Here is a 21,739-nt window from a genome sequence, read left to right on the forward strand (position 1 = left end):
CTGGCATGTCCACGCCGGTAAAACAAGATGGTGCCGCATCGGAGGTGCGGGCCGCAGACCTGGCGGCTCGCTTGGGTTAAAACGCCCGCTCAGCATCTGAGATGCCTGTACCGTCCACCACATCAGGGGAGACAGCTGTGAGGCAGAAAGCCTCAGCATGGCTGACACTGGGACTTGAATATGAGCAGTCACAGGCAGAAGAGATGGCTTGAGCTTCTGCCTCTGTTCTAATAGCTCCATCTAATGGCCCTGCATCGCTATGTCCTCAGCATACACAGATTGGACAGCCTGATGAAATTACTGGTGAGCCTACTTTTAAGGATATCTTTACCCTGGGTTCACACCTGAGCGTTTTACAGCGCGTTCCTATGCACTGTAAAACGCTCAACAAGGAGAAACCAATGATTCTCTATGGGAATGGTTCTCACCTAGGCGTTTTACAGCGTGTATGATTGTGCAGTAAAACACCTGACGCCCCAAGAAGTACATGAGCTTCTTTGGGGCATCTTGTCGCGTGTTCCCATACATAGACTTTTGGGAACGCGTGACAATGGGCGTTCGCTTGTCTCTGTATGCGCGATTGCAAACGCCGGTACAATCGCGCATACAGAGCGCTCCATTGCGAATGCTCAAGTGTAAACCCAGGGTTAAGGCAGTCCAGCAAAGCAAAATAAGTCTCCTTTCTCTGCCAAGACTTTAAAGTCACTGATAGGATGACTGAGGTTGAAGCCAGAGTGAGCACAGTGGAGGATCAACTGCCCCCTGTTAAAAGAGATCTGGGCAGGGTTATTCATAATGTAACCCTGTTGATGTCAAAAGCAGATGATCTAGAGAATCGTTCAAGGAGGAACAATCTCTGGTTGGTGGGGTTCCCCGAGAAAGCTGAAGGTCCTCATCCAGTATCCTTTTTTGAAGATTGGATTGCAATTAAATTTGGCAAGGACTTCTTGTTCAGGATGTTTGCTATTGAAAGGTAGCACAGAGTGCTGTTTTGCACTCTGCCACCAGGGGCCCCACCACTTCCAGTTCTAATGAAGCTGCTACACTTCAGGGACAATATGCTTAAGAAAGCAAGAGATCATCCGGAGCTGTTGATTAATGGGAGCAAAATTGTGATGTCTCCAGACTGAAGAGAGTCAAGTTCCTGGATGTGAAAAGGCGCCTTCGGAATCTACAAATCCCGTACTCCATGTTGTATCCGGCCAGGCTCCGCGTAGTGGCGCATGGAGAAGTCTGTTTCTGTGACACGCCCTCTGGAGGTGGCGCAGTGGATTGACATTAATGCGCCTATGCTGAAGAATATAGCTTCTGTGGGATGAGCGTCCTGCCTATTGTAGTGTTGGAGAACGTGAGATATGACAGATGTGTTCAGGGACATATTTGATATGTTCTGCATATTAGTGCTTTGCGTATTTGTCGGTCCTTATTACGGTCTACTGTTTCTATTATCTTTATATGTAGGGTCCGCGGATCCTTAAGTCACTCTGGTGATGAGTTGCTGGTGTCACCTGAAAATGTTTAACTATGTTTATGCACTTTGATTATGTTCAGCACGCTGCAGATGCACCTACATGTGGGCAGGTCAGCATGGGTAACCCGTTCTATGTGCACATTCTTCCATGGGTTTTCCTGTGGCACCTATTCCGCCATGTGTATGGCCGACCGTAGGGAAGTTTTTTCGCCCTGCTGGTGTTTTTTTTTTTTCAGGGTAGGGATCATGTCCTTGCCGGTAGTTGTTTTGGGGTTAGTTTTTTGGGTTGGGAATGGGTGGGCTAAGCGATAGAGCAGGGTCCAAATATTTCTGTGGTATATGAGGAATAAAGAGCTAACATTTATGATGGCTGTGGTGTACGCGGATGGTGAATGCAATGTATGGTACTATGGCAAATAGTCTTAAGATAATAGGATGGAATGTTAGGGGCTTAGGTGATTCAAATGAGCATACTGCGATGTTTATGGCACTTCAACAGTTCCACCCTGCTAAATTTTGTCTGTCAGAGACTCACTCATTTATCTACCAACACTACTTCGGTCGTACACAAGGCCGTGGATTGGTTGCACATTTCACTCCATATTCTCTTCTCATTCTAGGGGTGTAAGTGTTCTAGTGCATAAATCTCTGCCATTTATATGTCATGCGTCTCGCATAGACTATAATGGACGGTATGTTTGTCTCCACTGTAGTTATCATTGATCCTTTTATATTAGTTGCAGTGTACATTCCCCCTCCCTACAGTAGTGAGGTAATAAAATAAATTATGAGATATGTTGAGGATTGACCCCAATGCCCTATTCTGACCGTAGGTGATTTTAATACTTGCCCTTCAGTAACATTGGATATGGGAGGGATGTCGGGAGCTAATAGGGACTCTAACTTTGCCAGTGTGTTGCGGGAACTTGACTTACATGATATTTGGCGGGTGAGGAATCCGAGTGTGCGTCAGTTTTCATGTTTTTCTAGCTCTCACCATTCGCTGTCGGATTGATCTAGCTATAGGTTCACCTGAGGTGTTGTCGCCGGTGGTGGAAATTAAATACTTACCTAGAAGTCTCTCCGACCATTCCCCGATTTTTATAGAATTGCATCCGGGCACTAGGCGTCTCCCTGGGATCAGGACATGGAAACTTAACCCGTTTTGGCTACAATTGGTAGATGGGGAGAATGGCGTGGGGGAGGAATTGAAAGAGTTCTTTACGCAAAATGTTGGGTCGGCAAGTGTGGGTGTGGTGTGGGATACTTGCAAAGCATACGTCAGAGGCCTTTATATTCAGAAAATTAGCAGACATAAAAGTAGTTCTCGTGAAGCCCAGAAACAGCTGCAAGCTTTGGTAGTGTAGGCGGAGGAAAGGTTTATAAATACACCTGATAGGGCAAGTGAGGACTCCCTTATAGCAGCTCAGGCGAGGTTGAAGCAGCATTTATTGCAAATGGCGGACAATCGCAGGTTTTTTGTAAAACAAAAATATTTTGAGGCGGGGGAAAGTTCTGGTAAACTACTGGCAAGGGTTATTAGAGCCCAGGAAGGACCATCCAAAATCTTGTCTATCCAGAGGGCAGATGATTCTCTTGCCACGGTGGATGAGGAGATTCTGTCAGTTTTCCACACCTATTATGAATCCTTGTATAGGTCTAAATTGAAGGTGGATTCTACTAATATAGCTAATTATCTTACAGAGATTGAGATTCCGAGACTATCAGCGACAAGTGCAGCTTGGTTGGAAGGACCTTTAACACTCAAGGAGATAGAATTGGCCTTACAATCATTTCCCAATGAGAAAGCTCCAGGGATAGATGGACTACCGATTAGAATTTTTAAAAAAGTATAGTAATGTTCTAATGCCCCACTTAATGTCAGTTTTTAATGATTCCCTTCAAACAGGACACCTTCCCGCTTCTATGAAAGAGGCTATTTGTAGTGGTCCTGCCCAAACCTGGTAAGGATCCCAGATCCCCTGAGTCGTACAGACCAATTTCATTGTTAAGCTCTGATATTAAGATTCAGGCGAAAGTGTTAGAGATTCGTCTACAGTCTGTCATTTCCACTATTATTCATAGTGATCAGGCGGGTTTCATGCCTCACAAATCTACTTCAGTGAATCTTAGACGTCTTTTTCTTAATACTCAGAGAAGAGTTGAGTCTGTCGGAGGGCGAGCCATCCTCTCATTGTACGCGGCTAAAGCCTTTGATAGTGTTGAATGGTGTTATCTGTGGGAGGTGTTGTGAGTCATGGGGTTTGGGACGACCTTTATCTCCTGGGTTCAGTTGTTATACAATGGCCCCTCGGCCAGGATACAGGCGAATGGGGGAACATCGAAGTCATTCAGATTGGGAAGAGGAACCCGTCAGGGATGCCCATTATCTCTCCTTTTGTTTGCTATTGCAATTGAGCCGCTTGCCTGCTTGTTGCCCTCATCTGATAAGATTGTAGGGTTTCCCTGTGGGACTTGGGAGGAGCAGCTTTAGTTGGGTGGGGTGGGATGGTCTTATGTTTATAAATTGTTGGATGGGAAATGCGGTTCTGTACCAGGTATACTTTGTAACTAGATTACGTGATTTTATGTACTTCTTGTACCATGGTTGATGTTACTTGGGATACTCATGAAAGTAACTATTTGTCCGACCTTGTAATGCTATGGTATTTTTGTCATCAACTGTTGCATGTATACTGTGCAGACTATTTTCCTTTGTATTTTTGTGATTTAAAAAAAAACAAATAAAAATGATCTAATTTAAAAAAAGAACTTGCAGTATGCATCTGTGAGGGCTCTCGTCCTGACCTACAGCATTATGTCAGTGTTAGGCACTTTCACATTAGTGTTCGGGGCTCCGCTTGTGAGTTCCGTTTAAAGGCTCTCACAAGCGGCCCCGAACGCATCCGTCCAGCACTAATTCTAGGGGGATGCGGATCCGCTCAGAATGCATCAGTCTGGCAGCGTTTAGCCTCCGCTCAGCAGGCGGACACCTTGATGCTGCTTGCAGCGTTTGGGTGTCCGCCTGGCCTTGTGGAGGCAAACAGATCCGTCCAGACGGATCCGTTTGAATTTGACTCTATATGGCTCATTTTTCAAACGGATCCGTCCCCCATTGACTTTCAATGTAAAGTCTGGACGGATCCGTCTGAAGCTACTTTCACACTTAGAATTGTTTCTACAATATAATGCAGACGGATCCCATCGTCTGCATTATATGAGCGGATCCGTCTGGGTAGACCCCAGACGTATCCGCTCTGAACGCAAGTGTGAAAGTAGCCTTAGACAGTACATCATAAATCAATATAATTCTATGCGATCCTATTGGTGCTATGTAGGTCAGTCTGAGGGTCGCCAAGACATAATGAATAGGGATGCGCGAACCCGAACTGTATAGTTCGGGTTCGTACCGAATTTTGGGGTGTCCGTGACACGGACCCCAAACCCAATCATTTTCGTAAAAGTTCGGTGTTCGACGCTTTCTTGGCGCTTTTTGAAAGGCTGCAAAGCAGCCAATCAACAAGCGTCATACTACTTGCCCCAAGAGGCCATCACAGCCATGCCTACTATTGGCATGGCTGTGATTGGCCAGTGCAGCATGTGACCCAGCCTCTATTTAAGCTGGAGTCACATAGCGCCGCCCTGTCACTCTGCTCTGAATAGTGTAGGGAGAGGTTGCAGCTGCGACTGTTAGGGCGAGATTAGGCACTAGGCAGGGGTTTACTCATCAAAAACACTTAAGTCAGTGATCGATCTACACAAGCTGCCACCAAGTACATTTAACCATCAATAGTGTGGTTATTTTTTGGCTATATCCCACATCAGGGGCAAGCTGTCACCAAGTGCATTTAACCATCAATAGTGTGGTTATTTTTTGGCTATATCCCACATCAGGGGCAAGCTGTCACCAAGTGCATTTAACCATCAATAGTGTGGTTATTTTTTGGCTATATCCCACATCAGGGGCAAGCTGTCACCAAGTGCATTTAACCATCAATTGTGTGGTTATTTTTTGGCTATATCCTACATCAGGGGCAAGCTGTCACCAAGTGCATTTAACCACCAATGGTGTGGTTATTTTTTGGCTATATCCTACATCAGAGGCTTGGCTGTGCTTGCTATTTTATTGAGGGTTGAAATACAATTGCCAAAATAGCAGTACCCTAAATCTGGTGTTTCAGCTGTGGCCAGCCAATTGTAATACTGTCTGCTGTCTGGCAAAGCATATATTTTTGTTCTGGGTTGAAATACAATTCCCAATTTAACAATTTCCTAAATTAGTGTTTTCTGCTGTATCAGACCTACTTTAAATCTATCCCTAAAAGGGTATATCAGATTCACGGTGCAGATAGGGTTATTCTCAATAACTTCACACACACGCTACTGTGCAATTCCAAGTCTAATTCTGTGTGTAAATGTATACCTGTCACCCAGCGCCTAAAAAATAGGCCTCAAATTTATATTCATCCAAATCTGTCATTATTGCTGTAGCATGGTCAAGTTATTTAGTGTCCGTCAAAGCACAGTTTTTGTTCTGGGTTGAAATACAATTCCCAATTTAGCAAATTCCTAATTTAGTGGTTTCTGCTGTATCAGAGCTATTTTAAATCTATCCCTAAAAGGGTATATTAGATTCAAGGTGCAGTTAGGGTCATTCTCAATAACTTCACACACACGCTACTGTGCATTTCCAAGTCTAATTCTGTCTGTAAATGTATACCTTTCACCCAGCGCCTAAATAATAGGCCTCAAATTTACATCCATCTAAATCTGTGGTTATTTCTGTGGCTGGTCAAGTTATTTAGTGTCCGTCAAAGCAAAGTTTTTGTTCTGGGTTGAAATACAATTCCCAATTTAGCAATTTCCTAAATTAGTGGTTTCTGCTGTATCAGACCTACTTTCAATCTATCCCTAAAAGGGTATATTAGATTCAAGGTGCTGATAGGGTCATCCACAATAACTTCACATGCTACCGTGCATTTCCAAGTCTAATTCTGTCTGTAAACGTATACCTTTCACCCAGCGCCTAAATAATAGGCCTCAAATTTATATTCAGCTAAATCTGTTGTTACTGCTGTGCCTTTTGTTAGTGTAATACGGTACCTAAATAGATAGCCAGATAGTGTTAGGTGTCTGTAAAAAAAAGCCTAAATTTGAATTCAATACATTGGGCCAAATAATATTTTTCTTATTGTGGTGAACGGTAACAATGAGGAAAACATCTAGTAAGGAACGCGGACATGGTCGTGGTGGTGTTAGTGGACCCTCTGGTGCTGGGAGAGGACGTGGCCGTTCTGCCACAGCCACACGTCCTAGTGTACCAACTACCTCAGGTCCCAGTAGCCGCCATAATTTACAGCGATATTTGGTGGGGCCCAATGTCGTTATAAGGATGGTAAGGCCTGAGCAGGTATAGGCATTAGTCAATTGGGTGGCCGACAGTGGATCCAGCACGTTCACATTATCTCCCACCCAGTCTTCTGCAGAAAGCGCACAGATGGCGCCTGAAAACCAAGCCCATCAGTCTGTCACATCACCCCCATGCATACCAGGGAAACTGTCTGAGCCTCAAGTTATGCAGCAGTCTCTTATGCTGTTTGAAGACTCTGCTGGCAGGGTTTCCCAGGGGCATCCACCTAGCCCATGGGAATACCACCTTAGCACGTCTCTGATGATGACGAAACACAGGTGCGTCTTTCTGCAGTGTGCAGACTGAACAGGAGGTCAGGGATCAAGACTGGGTGGAAGACGATGCAGGGGACGATGAGGTCCTAGACCCCACATGGAATGAAGGTCGTGCCACTGACTTTCACAGTTCGGAGGAAGAGGCAGTGGTGAGACCGAGCCAACAGCGTAGCAAAAGAGGGAGCAGTGGGCAAAAGCAGAACACCCGCCGCCAAGAGACTCCGCCTGCTACTGACCGCCGCCATCTGGGACCGAGCACCCCAAAGGCAGCTTCAAGGAGTTCCCTGGCATGGCACTTCTTCAAACAATGTGGTGACGACAAGACCCGAGTGGTTTGCACGCTGTGCCATCAGAGCCTGAAGCGAGGCATTAACGTTCTGAACCTTAGCACAACCTGCATGACCAGGCACCTGCATGCAAAGCATGAACTACAGTGGAGTAAAAACCTTAAAAACAAGGAAGTCACTCAGGCTCCCCCTGCTACCTCTCCTGCTGCTGCCGCCTCGGCCTCTTCCTCCGCCTCTGGAGGAACGTTGGGACCTGCCGCCCAGCAAACAGGGGATGTACCACCACCACCTCCGTCACCAAGCATCTCAACCATGTCACACGGCAGCGTTCAGCTCTCCATCTCACAAACATTTGAGAGAAAGCGTAAATTCCCACCTAGCCACCCTCGATCCCTGGCCCTGAATGCCAGCATTTCTAAACTACTGGCCTATGAAATGCTGTCATTTAGGCTGGTGGACACAGACAGCTTCAAACAGCTCATGTCACTTGCTGTCCCACAGGATGTTGTTCCCAGCCGGCACTACTTCTCCAAGAGAGCCGTGCCTTCCCTGCACAACCAAGTATCCGATAAAATCAAGTGTGCACTGCGCAACGCCATCTGTGGCAAGGTCCACCTAACCACAGATACGTGGACCTGTAAGCACGGCCAGGGACGCTATATCTCCCTAACTGCACACTGGGTAAATGTAGTGGCGGCTGGGCCCCAGGCGGAGAGCTGTTTGGCGCACGTCCTTCCGCCGCCAAGGATCGCAGGGCAACATTCTTTGCCTCCTGTTGCCTCCTCCTCCTACTCGGCTTCCTCCTCCTCTTCTTCCACCTGCTCATCCAGTCAGCCACACACCTTCACCACCAACTTCAGCACAGCCCGGGGTAAACGTCAGCAGGCCATTCTGAAACTCATATGTTTGGGGGACAGGCCCCACACCGCACAGGAGTTGTGGCGGGGTATAGAACAACAGACCGACGAGTGGTTGCTGCCGGTGAGCCTCAAGCCCGGCCTGGTGGTGTGCGATAATGGGCGAAATCTCGTTGCAGCTCTGGGATTAGCCGATTTGACGCACATCCCTTGCCTGGCGCATGTGCTGAATTTGGTGGTGCAGAAGTTCATTCACAACTACCCCGACATGTCAGAGCTGCTGCATAAAGTGCGGGCCGTCTGTTCGCGCTTCCGGCGTTCACATCCTGCCGCTGCTCGCCTGTCTGCGCTACAGCGTAACTTCGGCCTTCCCGCTCACCGCCTCATATGCAACGTGCCCACCAGGTGGAACTCCACCTTGCACATGCTGAACAGACTGTGCGAGCAGCAGCAGGCCATAGTGGAGTTTCAGCTGCAGCATGCACGGGTCAGTCGCACTGCAGAACAGCACCACTTCCCCACCAATGACTGGGCCTCCATGTGAGACCTGTGTGCCCTGTTCCGCTGTTTCGAGTACTCCACCAACATGGCCAGTGGCGATGACGCCGTTATCAGCGTTACAATTGTGGTCTGCAGGGGTTTGGGGCGAGTTATTTCTCTGGGATTTCCTTGTCAGGTCGCTGTGAAGCTATGCGAATGCTCATGGCTGACCAGGGAGCTCAATGGAAGGAGGAAGTCGTGATGTCTGCTGACTGGCAGAAGGGGGATCTGAAGAAAGCTGCGGTAAGATGAAACCCCTTATGGGCAAAGTATAATGGTAAAATGTAGATCAGGTGATGGCGTGGGATCGGGGTCTGTGCCAGCTCCATCACTTGTGGATGCCAGCTCTAGTGTACTGCTGCTTTCAGTGTTTCCTCTCACTGTAAATCTGACAGGCAGTCTATTAGGGTAAGAGAATGAGTGATTAGAGAAGGGCAAGTTCAGATCCCCTCTTAGGCCTCTTTCACACAGGCGTCTTATTTTTGGCCTCGATAAGAGGCGGGCGATTTTTCAGCACGAGTGCAAAACATTGTAATGCGTTTTGCACTCGCGTGAGAAAAATTGCGCATGTTTGGTACCCGAACTTCTTCACAGAATTTCGGGCTTGGGATTGATGTTCTGAAGATTGTATTTTCCCTTATAACATTGTTATAAGGGAAAATAATAGCATTCTGAATACAGAATGCATAGTATAATAGTGCTGGAGGGGTTAAAACAAAATAAAAAAGTTAACTCACCTTCTCCTCTTGATCGCGTAGTTCCCGGTCTCTTTACTTCTTTAATGATGAGCTGTGGGCTGAATGACCTGTGGTGACGTCAGATCACATGGTCCATCACCGTGGTGATGGAGCATGTGATCTGACGTCACCACAGGTCCTTTAGCCCACAGCTCATCGTTAAAGAAGTAAAGAGACCGGGAGCTACGCGATCAAGAGGAGAAGTTGAGTTAACTTTATTTTGTTTTTGGGGGGGGGGCTGAAGTAAAAAGAAATATACACATTGTGGGTATAGCTGCATGTGAAACCACCTGTACTATTAAAATATAAATATTCAGTATGGCAAACAGACAGATGGAGTAAGTCACAATGACACATTGAGCTTTCTCCTCCCACAAAAAAATTCAATAAAGTGCAGATCGCTCCATACAGAGAACTGCAAAAACTGCACAGATCACTTATTGAGTTATTCAGGGTGCACAGGCAAATGCACTAGATGATGCACAAGATTTTTCTTTTTTTCTTTACAGCTGCGGCAGGGTGATGTCCGCACATCAAGAAGAATAGCAGATGAGGGAAGGGGCAGGGCTTTCTAAGAATAGGTGCGGCCGGGCTCCAAGAACAGTAAGTTCTGCCCCTTGGACTCTTTTACAAGCTCATTACCATATTTATGAAATCGTTTTTTGAGGGGCACAAATACATTTAGATTGCCTATACAGTTCTGGTTAGAATGTCCTTAAGGAGACCTACAGCGCCATATGAGCAGTTGTATACGCTCACTAGTGGTGACAGAATGCCTTTGAGTCAGATGAGGAGACTGCTCATGTGTGCTCCTAGAGTTCATGGTTGACAAGGATGTCACCATAACAGCTAGTGGCAACCAGGAGTCTACTGTAACTACAGGTGGCATGAGTGTCAAGTCTGCAAACTAGATGTGTGGTGACTATGCTGGAAGGGTGTACAGAACCAGTGATGGACCAGGGGGTGACCTCCTTGGAGGTGAAGTGACTGTGTGCAGCAGGGGTTAATGCTGAACAGAGCATGGATTGTTGTATGGGGAGTCTAACCCAGCCTTGCACGAGGTGTCATGCTGAACCCTATGAACCTGCAAGTATTGTGAGTACTGACACCTCAGACTGCTGAGTAATAAATTAGTGTATTGCAGAAAATGGATCATCCTGGTGTGACTAACCCAAGGAGAGGCGCCCAAATTCCTGGATGGGGCAAGTCAGTGAGGCGTGCGCAATGGATGTGGCTGCAGTCACTAATGAACTGCCTAGCAATGAGCCAGAGATATCTAGGAAAAATTTCCTGCAAGTGTCAGGAGTACCTTGGGAGTAGAATACTGCCATGCAGGATGTTCATGGTAAAGGTGTGTGCGGTAGAAACATTGCCCCCTACAAGTGGTGATTATAAGGTAGAAGCTGAGACCCCTGAAGCGATCACTCATTCCCAGGTGGTGAGGGAAGCCCCAGAAGGGGATGAAAAGACTTGTCCTCTGGATGCAGATACGGTACATGCCCCAGCAATGTAAACCAGGTTACATATGGTTACTACAATTATGTGGTTATGGCTGTAAATTCTGTAAACTGCAGGATCGGGGCGATATTGTAGCTTATTATGCTGTTACCCTTGCTGTGCCACAGAAAATGGATTGAAGTGGAAAGTCTGCAAAGAAACATTTAATTTCACTTTCAATTTTCTCTAATTCCTTTTGGCTCACCTAAAAGGTTAACTACATTTTTTTTAAACTCCTTTTGTAATAATTTGAGGAGTATAGTTTCAAAAATGGAAAGTTTCTTGAAAATTTGGTGAAATTGCTTCTAAAATGTGCAAAGCCTTCAACTGTCCTAAAATTATATTGACATTCATAAAATACCATCTGTCTTAAAAGCAGAGAAATTCTAATTTAGAAAATGGCAACATATCAACTCAAATTTACCACCAACATGAAGTACAGTACATGTGTCACAAACTTCAGAATGTCTTGTATAAGTGACACGTCTGAGTTGCAAAAATAAGCGGTCGGGCAGGGGAAAATTGGCTGGCTGTGTCTTGAACTGGTTAAAAATTTATCTTAACCACTTCCAGACCAGGCCATTTACCCCCTTCCTGACTAGGCCTAATTTAGCAAATCTGACGTGTCACTTTGTGGTAATAACTTTGGAACACTTGCGTATCCAGGCCATTCTGAGATTTTCTGTATTTTATGTTAATGGTAAATTTGAGATTTGAGTCAATATGTTTTATATATATAATTTCTCTATCCAAAAGTTTACAAAAATCTAAATTTGACTCTCTGCCTTTAAGACAGTGATGCCTTAATAAAATATTCATTAACATTCCCCATAGGTCTACTTTTATGTTGGCATCATTTTGGTAATGTAAGTTTATTCTTTTAGGACATTAAAAGGTTTAGAATTTTAGAAGCTTTATTTAATTTTTAGGAAAATTCCAAGATAACTTAAGTTTCAGTTCTGAAGTCACTTTGTGGGGCTTACATAATAAAAAAAAAAAACATAAATGACCCCATCTTAGAAACTACACCCCTCAAACTATTCAAAACTGGCTTTAGAAATGTTGTTAACCCTTTAGGTATTCCATTGGAATTAAAGCAAAATAGATTTAGCTGTTTTTTGTTTTTTTTTCCATTCAAATATTTATTTGTTTTAAAAACCTTGCTATGTTCCAGAATTTTAACAGATGAGCGAATTTAATTTTTTAAAATTCGTTCACACTTTGTTTGTTAAAAGGTGAATTGCGTTATGGATTCTGTTACTACAGACCATAGTGCATTTCTATGATGCAATGCCTTTAGTTATTCATTCCATCATAATAAAAGTCTATGGGCTCCAGATGGCGACCAAAATGGTCGCAAATGCGACCTAGAATTGCTAAATGGCGACAAGACTTTGTAGTCTTGTGGCCATTTGCGCCTAGACCCTCTGCTGCTCTGCCGCTTTCATAAACTGACATGGCACACGCTGCTGTCAGTGCATGCTATATTCTTCTCAACAGCACAGGAGAGAAGGAGGCAGTCCCTCCCCTCCCCCCCCCCCCCTTACCCGGCACCCCACCGCTATTAACCCCTCGGGTGCCGCACCGAACCCCCTCCTAAGTATTATAATCATTGGTGGGATTTCCAATCGGAGCCCCAGTACTGTAAGCCCAGGGCTCCGATCGGTTACCATGGCAGCCAGGACGCTACTGAAGCCCTGGCTGCCATAGTCGGCTCGCTGGTGCTGTGTGCACAAAGCACAGAGCAGGGAGTGAGATCTCTATCAGGGTGAATAGGACAAGGGTTCTGGCCCCTAAGGGGGTGAAATGGTTATTAAATTTAAAATAAAACAAACTTTAAAAAAAAAAAGTTTAAAACACCCCCTTGCCCAATTTTACATATAAAATACACTCGCCTAAAGAATTATTAGGAACACCATACTAATATGGTGTTGGACCCCCTTTTGCCTTCAGAACTGCCTTAATTCTACGTGGCATTGATTCAACAAGGTGCTGACAGCATGCTTTAGAAATGTTGGCCCATATTGATAAGATAGCATCTTGCAGTTGATGGAGATTTGAGGGATGCACATCCAGGGCATGAAGCTCCCGTTCCACCACATCCCAAAGATGCTCTATTGGGGTTGAGATCTGGTGACTGGGGGCTATTTTAGTACAGTAAACTCATTGTCATGTTCAAGAAACCAATTTGAAATGATTTGAGCTTTGTGACATGGTGCATTATCCTGCTGGAAGTAGCCATCAGAGGATGGGTACATGGTGGTCATGAAGGGATGGACATGGTCAGAAACAATGCTCAGGTAGCCGGTGGCATTTAAACGATGGCCAATTGGCACTAAGGGGCCCAAAGTGTGCCCAGAAAACATCCCCCACACCATTACACCACCATCACCAGCCTGCACAGTGGTAACAAGGCATGATGGATACATGTTCTCATTCTGTTTACGCCAAATTCGGACTCTACCATTTGAATGTCTCAACAGAAAGCGAGACTCCTCAGACCAGGCAACATTTTTCCAGACAAAAACAGTCCAATTTTGGTGAGCTCGTGCAAATTGTACCCTCTTTTTCCTATTTGTAGTGGAGATGAGTGGTACCCGGTGGGGTCTTCTGCTGTTGTAGCTCATCCGCCTCAAGGTAATGCGTGTTGTGGCTTCACAAATGCTTTGCTGCATACCTCAGTTGTAACGAGTGGTTATTTCAGTCAACGTTGCTCTTCTCAGCTTGAATCAGTCGGCCCATTCTCCTCTGACCTCTAGCATCAACAAGGCATTTTCACCCACAGGACTGCCGCATACTGGATGTTTTTCCCTTTTCACACCATTCTTTGTAAACCCTAGAATTGGTTGTGCGTGAAAATCCTAGTAACTGAGCAGATTGGGAAATACTCAGACCGGCCCGTCTGGCACCAACAGCCATGCCACGCTCAAAATTGCTTAAATCATCTCTTTCCCATTCTGACATTCAGTTTGGAGTTCAGGAGATTGTCTTGACCAGGACCACAACCCTACATGCATTGAAGCAACTGCCATGTGATTGGTTGACTAGATAATCGCATTAATGAGAAATAGAACAGGTGTTCCTAATAATTCTTTAGGTGAGTGTATATAAACAATAAAATTGCACGTTTTTTGGGAGTGGCAATATGTAAACTATTAAAATATTTAAAAATATCTCCTATGGCGTTCACCGCATAACAGGGAAAAAAGAACTTGACATTTTTTTTTGTCACCTTATCCCGACAAATTAGGTTGGGACTGTTCTGGTCCAGATGTTCCATAAAATGTGGAATGCACATGGCTTTTTTGGTTTTATTTTTTTTCATGTGGTATTGAGTATCGCAATACTTTTTTATGGTATTGAAACAGTCAAAATGTTAGTATCGTGACAACCCTAGGTAAGACACGTGTGGTGGTTGGTTTATATATTTTTTTCAAATGCATATGTTAAATTTGGCAACTAAAAATTTCAGGTTAGGAGCCAATGCCTCCTTGGATATTTTATTTGTCTGGGGCTGCAAAACAGAATCGGGACTGATCCGTTTTGCAGCCCATAAACTTCTATTATGACGGAATAAATAACAGAATGCCTCTAGTCTAAAGGCATTCCGTTATGCATTCTGTCATAGAATTTTAGAAGTTGACATTCGCTCATCTCTAGTTAACAAAACAAACCTAAATATTTATTGGGGCTCATTCACATGGCTGTTCTGTGCATTGGGGATCGCAATTTGCGGTCCCCAATGCACGGGCAACCTCCATATAGCAGTCAGGATGAATCCAGACCCATTTAACTTGAATGGGTCTGCATCCGTCCGTTCTGCAAAAATATAGAGCAAGTTCTATCTTTTTGTGGTACGGAACCGAACCCCACGGAAGCACTCCGTAGTGATCCCGTTCCACATCTCCGGATTTGCAGACCCATTGAAGGGAATAGGTTTACATCCGTAATGCGGAATGCACACTGAACGGTGCCCATGTATTGCGGATCCGCAATACGGCGACGGAGGGGCAACGGTTGTGTGAACAAGCCCTTAACCTGATTCTGCAGTTTGCAGAAACGCCCCATATGTGGTCGCATAACAATGTTTGGGCACACGACAGGGCAAGAAAATGGTGCTTTAGGCCCAAACTTTTTCACAAGATAACAGAAGAATAACCCCCCCACGATTTGCTACCCTCTTTCTCCTGAATACAGTAACACCCCAACTGTGGTCGTAAACTGTTATTTGGGGATACGCCAGGGCTCAGAAGGGAGGGAGCGGCATCTAGATTTTCTAACATGGAAATTTCCCCTTCGCCTATGACGGCACCCATGGAGAGACCGCCTCCTACTCCCCAGGATCCAGAAAAGGGATCCAGAAACGGCTTTAAAGGGTTTCTGTCACCTGAAAAATGGGTATTAAGCTGACTGACATTAGCGATGTGCTAATGTCAGCTGAACAGAACTATACATACCTATATTGGTGCCATCTCACTGCCTGGAGCCTTTATTGAGAAAAATTACTTCTATAATATGCTAATTAGCCTGTAGGAGCAGGGTGGGGGGCGTTGCACCTGCTCCTAGAGGCTCCATTTGCCCACCTCTTTTCACGTCCTTCTCTTGATGGCCAGGGCAGCGCTGCTCTCCACCCGCCGGCTGTGTCTACTAAAAAAATCTTGCGCCTGCGCCATCCCGTTCAGTATTCGGTGCAGTGAGAGAGTATGCTCGGAGGCTGCTGGCTTCCTTACTGCGCCTGTGCTGAATACGTCAGTGAGGAAGCCGGCTGCAGGAGAACGTCCTTCCCTCACCGCAGGCGTGAGATTTTCTTAGTAGACACGGCCAGTAGGAGAACAGCGCTGCCCTGGCCCTGTCAATCAAGCGAAGGACGTGACAAGACGTGGGCAAACAGCCTCTAGGAGCAGATGCAACACCCCCCAAACCGCCGCCCCCCCCTTTCCTAGAGGCTAATTAGCATATTATAAATAATCTCAATGGCTTCAGGCAGTGAGATGGCACTAATATAGTTGTGTTCAGCTGACATTAGCAACATGCTAATGTCAGCCAGCATAATACCCATTTTTCAGGTGACAAACCTTTAAACGAGGACCACCCTCTCCACCTCCCGTTCTGTTTCCTGTCCTAAGGATTCATCACTGCAGTTTCTAAGTTATCCCCAGTTTCCAGAAATGGGATCCCTCCTTAGGTTTCAAACTTAGTTCTTTCAGCCCTGACGTCAGATCCTTTTGCGCCAATACACAACATTTCCCCTAAGATGCTCTCCCTAAAGCTGGCTTTTCTCCTAGCGATGACCTCTGGTGGAAGAGTTAGGACTCTTTCACACGGGCATCCTGGATTTGCTACGGATGCGTTGCGTCTGTATTGCGGAAACACCGCATGAGTTTGCAGTTTTGACTGCGTTCCGTTTGTTTTTTTTTGTTTTTTTTCGTGCGAGTGCGATGCATTTTGCACGTGCGTGAGAAAAAAAACTGAATGTGGTACCCAGACTTCCTCACTGAAGTAAAGGTTTGGGTTGGGTGTTGTATTAATTTTATTATTTTTCCCTTAACTATGTTCTAAGGGAAAATAATAGTCTTAATACAGAATTCTTACTAAAATGTGGATTGAGAGGTTAATTTTTATTTGCAGGTCCTGAAAGAAGCAAGAAGACTTTGTGATCAATTGGATGAGGGGAGTTCATTTTTATTTTTTAACCCCCCTCAATCCACATTTTGGTAAGCATTCTGTATTAACAATGCCATTCTCCCTTTATAACCATGTTGTAAGGGAAAATAATGGTGTATACACTTTAATAGGGTCCGGGTTGCTTTCATCCCTATAGTCTCCTAGCAACAATGTGTAAAAATCGCACCGCATCAGCACTTGCTTGTTGTTTTCATGCAGATCCATTCAATTCTATGGGGCCTGCGTTGCGTGAAAAACGCAGAATATAGAGCATGCTGTGATTTTCACACAACGCACAAGTGATGAGTGAATATCACCGCTCATCTGAACAGCCCCATTTAATTGAATGGGGGTGCAATGCGTTTACCTTGGGCATTGCACCCGTGCCAAACTCGCCCATGTGAAAGTGGCCTTAGTGAGTGCTGCTTTTTCCATTGACCAGCCTTACTTACAAATCTTGGCTAGGGTGGTTATTTCTCCTGATCCTTCTCTTTTGCCAAAGGTGTCTTCCTCTTTTCACCATTCCCAAGAGATGGTTCTTCCTTCTGTGCTTCTCTAAAAAAATTAGAAATAATCAGAGTTCCATTGTTGAGATGTTTAATTCAATATCTGCAGGTCACACAGCCCTGGAGGTCCTCCTCCCATTTGTTTTTTCCGTTCAGGGTGCTAAGAAGGGCTCTGCATCTTCCCAGACTATTGCTAGATGGATAAGGCAAGCTATTTACTTAGCATACTCATGCAAGGGAGCTGTTCCGCCATCAGGATTTGGGGTTCACTCTACTAGATCAGTCTCTACTTCCTGGGCAGCAGAGAGGGCCTCTGCTTCTATAGAGCAGATTTGTAGGGCTGCCATCTGGAGTTTTCACTATACCCCCCCCCCCCCTTTTCAAACCTGTCTGGTGTACCCCTAGCTACAAAGGTCAATTTGTACATGGGTAAAGTTGCATTGTCTTCAGTGGGATAAGGAGGGACTCTTTGGAGGCTTCCAATTTAGCAGGATGGACTTCCTAGCATAGAATAGTAGTAACCTAAAAAGGATTTTAGTGTATTTGGTAGGAATGTCGTTGACAAGGTCCAGTAGACTAACTGCTGGGAGACCCAGTCTGGAATTGAGATCTGTGCACGTCTTCCCAAAAGTCTGCAATAACTGGACATTCCCAAATCATGTGCCTTAGCGTTCCCTTGCCAATGCCACATCTGGTACAGATATCTGAGAGTTTGTATATTCGAGCAAATATACTGTGTATCCACTTGGCCTGAATCGGCTGATCCTGAGCACAAATCGCCGATCTCCATGTAGAGGCCAATTCCCTGATCAAAAGTTTAAGACCACTTGAAAAATGGCAAAAAATTATATTTAGAATGGCTGGATCTTAACAAGGTTCCAAGTAGAGCTTCAACATGCAACAATTGGGTGAGGTATTTAATCCCCCTCTGCAGCAAGCACTCTGGGACAATTCTGGGAGTTAAGGGTTTCTCCATAGGGGCAAAACTGGGGACCATACCGCGTTTTGTCCCCTCTCGCCACCACAAACGGGTTCCATGCGTTGATCACCCCCACCATAAGGGAGGTAAGGTGTTCGCCATGGCCTCAGTGCAGGGTTGATTGATCTATGGAAGACCCATCAGCTCCTGCACTCCCCTGGCAGTCACATTGCCACCGGGCCTGGACAGGACTCGTTGAGCATTTTGTATACAGCGATCTAGAAGGCAGGGACATACAGGAATGATCCCTGCCTTCTTTCTGCGGTGTCCTGCTGTCACTGGCAGCGCCCCTTCCCACCAGCCCCCCCCCCCCCCCCCCCGCGCTCGGCAGCTGCCATCTCTGAAAGGACATTCCAGACCGTGGTTAATTGAGTAATTTTATGTAAATGTTAATGTATTATGTCCTCAGTCTAAGGCCCTTATTTATCACCACTAGAACACCCTGCTTATCATTAGGTTTGGTCATCAATTCTCACCTCTCCTGTGTTCCTTCCTGTCCTTATCCTATAAACCAGAAGGGAGACAGCTGTTGTGAAACTACAACTCCCAGCATGCATGCTTCCTCTAATCTTCTCAGAACTTGTAGAAATGATTGGAGCATGCTGGGAGTTGTAGTTTCACAACAGCTGGTATTCTGAAGGTTCCTATCCCCTGCCCTAGATGCTCCACTTCCAGTACTTGATCCATTCAGTACCTGTGTATCATTTTTTTTTTTTCCTAATTTCATCCCTATTGATTGTATGCATGGAAGGAGCGTTTTCATCACTATATGGCTGTGGGGACCTGACCAATACTCTTTACACAGTTTTTTTTTATTTTATTTTTTATTTATTTTTTTGTCATCTGCACCAATCAGATCCCAACGATGCCAGGAATTTTGCTGTAGTTAACATTCAGTGCTGTCAAACTGTCTTAAAGTTCCTTGTCTTATTTTCTCCTTGTAGGTGTATGGCCAACTTCCAGGATTTAAAGATGGAGACTTCACTCTGTATCAGTCCAATGCCATTTTGCGCCTTCTTGCCAGGAATCATGGTATTACAACTTAAAGGGGTTATACAAAGTCTAAGATATGCCCTCCCCCCCCCCCCCCATGCCTGGGCCCCTCATATAGATTATACTTTCCCACCTCCCCTGCGCAGCTCCTGATCCCAGCACGGCTGCTGCTACATCTCTAGGTGACTCTAGGGAGGCTTGTCCCCATCATGGCCTGCTATTGGCTGGTTTGCGCCCCCCAACTCGGGTGTCGGAACCTCTTTTGTTCTCTCATGTATTGAGCTTGGGGATCCCTCTGAATATATTTACTCATTCTGAACTATGATTGGGTTGTAGATCTGTATGGGAAAAATTCTCATGAGGCAAGCCTCATAGACATGGTTAATGATGGAGTGGAAGATCTTCGGCTGAAGTATTTGAAGATGATCTATCAGAACTATGTGAGTGACACCCAGAAGTCTGACAAAGAAATGTCTTCCTCTTCAGAAGATTCATGTGATTTCCTTTTTTTGTTTAGGAGAATGGAAAAAATGATTACGTTAAGGATCTGCCCACTGACCTTGGTCACTTTGAACGTCTGCTTGCCTCTAATAATGAGGGGAAGGGGTTTGTGGTAGGAGCTCATGTGAGTATTGATTTGCTCTAGTTTTACTAGGACTATTTATTTGACAGGCCATTGATCAGAAATGCAGTCCTATTCTGTGTTTGGAGAATATATAGATTACTGTATTTATTTTCTTGTGCATATATTTCCATACATTTAAAGATTTTTATTTAAAAAAAAAGTGCTGTTAGAGAGCCTGCAAGAAATGGAAAGTCCACATAGGAATACTCGCGTTCATAAAGATCTAAAGGCTGTGCACGCCTTCACAACCACCTTTGTTGCTCCAGTACTTGAGCAGCAAGTAAGGGACACATGGAAAACTGACAGCAGGATGATTGTTTGTAGTCTGTTACCATGGAAACACACCAACATGTACCTTGGATTATAAACAACTTTGTATAAATCCATAGTACAAGTGAGGAGGAGAAATTTTGCCATATGTTAGTGATAGAGAAATGCCTCCTCCACTTATAGGGCCATTTCCTTCTCCCAATTGTTTAATAGTCCAGTTGACAGTAAATCTGCTCAGTACTTGTATTATGTTCCATGCTGGTTCCCCTCTTAATAGACCTTTCTGCAAGCTGACAGGGAATTTAGGGTGACTTGAACAATTAAGAAATGCAGGGATGTGGGGGGGCCTGTACCCTTCTGAAATGAACGGAGAAACTGGTTGGGCCGGAGTACCCCATAAGTCGTTGACTCCTAAAGTTGTGATGTATAACTGCATTATTTCCCTATTGCTTTGTAGATTTCCTTTGCCGATTACAACCTGGTGGATCTTCTGCACAACCATCTTGTTCTGGCACCAGACTGCCTTTCAGGCTTCCCACTCCTCTCTGCCTATGTCAAACGCATTAGTAGCCGTCCCAAGCTTGAAGCATATCTCTCCAGTGATGCCCACAAGAAGAGACCAATCAATGGAAATGGCAAGCAGTGAGCATTGAGGAAAGTGGAAAAGGTTATGAATCCAGACTACAATAAAACCGTAAAGTCAGAATCTAGTAATGTATGTAGATGTGCCTACTGCCAGTCTCTCCCTCATGTTGCCTAAATTTTATTGGCACCTCCTGATAGTTTTACCATCCATGTAACTGTAGGTTGTTACTAGATATAAGCTGTAAATAGTTATTACTGGTTTCTCCTGGATTGTTGGAAAATAAAATATTTTGAAAGTTAGTGGTATGTTTGTGTGGGTTTTTTTTTTTTTTTCTTCCCTGAATGGATCTAGATTGGGTGTCAAACTCATTTTTACCGTGCGCCATATCTGCAGTATGGTTGCCTACGATGGGTTGTAAGAAGGTGTTAGTATTCAGCTACAAGGTGATCTTGGTAGCGTGATAACGGGCACGCCCAAGTATTGCAGTGTCGCAGTACTCATGTAGAAGTTAATGGGGCCACAACACAACTCACACGTTTGCTACATCTGCAAACCCAGAATTGCAAATCTAACCTTTTCTTTCTTTCCCCGATTCTGGGGTTATGGGATGGGAGTTTGATGTGCTGATTGATATTATCTTTTGTGTTGAAGCTGGTTTTCACACTAATAGAACTATGGTTCATTCAGAAGATATTATGCACATAAACATATAGGTCATTAAATGTAATCTCAGAAAATGTCATTAAAAAGTTGGTGAATTTTCCCCCACCTGTCACTTTGCACTTTTGCTGTAGGCAACTTCCAACTGCATCACCGGTGGGCACACATGTGGAGAGCTGCACCTACTGTTTTACAACGTATCTCCTTGTATCCCTCTTAATTGCAGCATGTGTACCTGCTCATCTGTGCATGCACAGAAGCTGTACTTGCTTTCTTTCACTGCAGGTAACACAGGTTTTGAGGGAGTTGTGGGAGACTGACATTGCCATGGTGTGATGCACAGCCTGCCAACTAATCCGAAGCAGAAGTTGAGTAATTTTCT

The 21,739-nt window shown here is 45.0% G+C and overlaps 1 protein-coding gene across 1 annotated transcript; it reads left to right on the forward strand.

Annotated features, from left to right (window-relative positions):
* Positions 1-713: 713 nt before the first annotated feature.
* LOC122942123 (glutathione S-transferase P 1-like) lies at positions 714-20,993 on the forward strand. Its single transcript, XM_044299619.1, has 6 exons — positions 714-899; positions 8,937-9,083; positions 19,168-19,255; positions 19,553-19,656; positions 19,734-19,841; positions 20,569-20,993. The coding sequence occupies exons 1-6, from the start codon at positions 714-716 to the stop codon at positions 20,755-20,757; spliced, it is 822 nt and encodes a 273-aa protein (XP_044155554.1). The 3' UTR covers positions 20,758-20,993.
* Positions 20,994-21,739: the final 746 nt, after the last annotated feature.

The sequence above is a fragment of the Bufo gargarizans genome, chromosome 6 (assembly GCF_014858855.1).
Source record: "Bufo gargarizans isolate SCDJY-AF-19 chromosome 6, ASM1485885v1, whole genome shotgun sequence".
Lineage (NCBI taxonomy): Eukaryota > Metazoa > Chordata > Amphibia > Anura > Bufonidae > Bufo > Bufo gargarizans.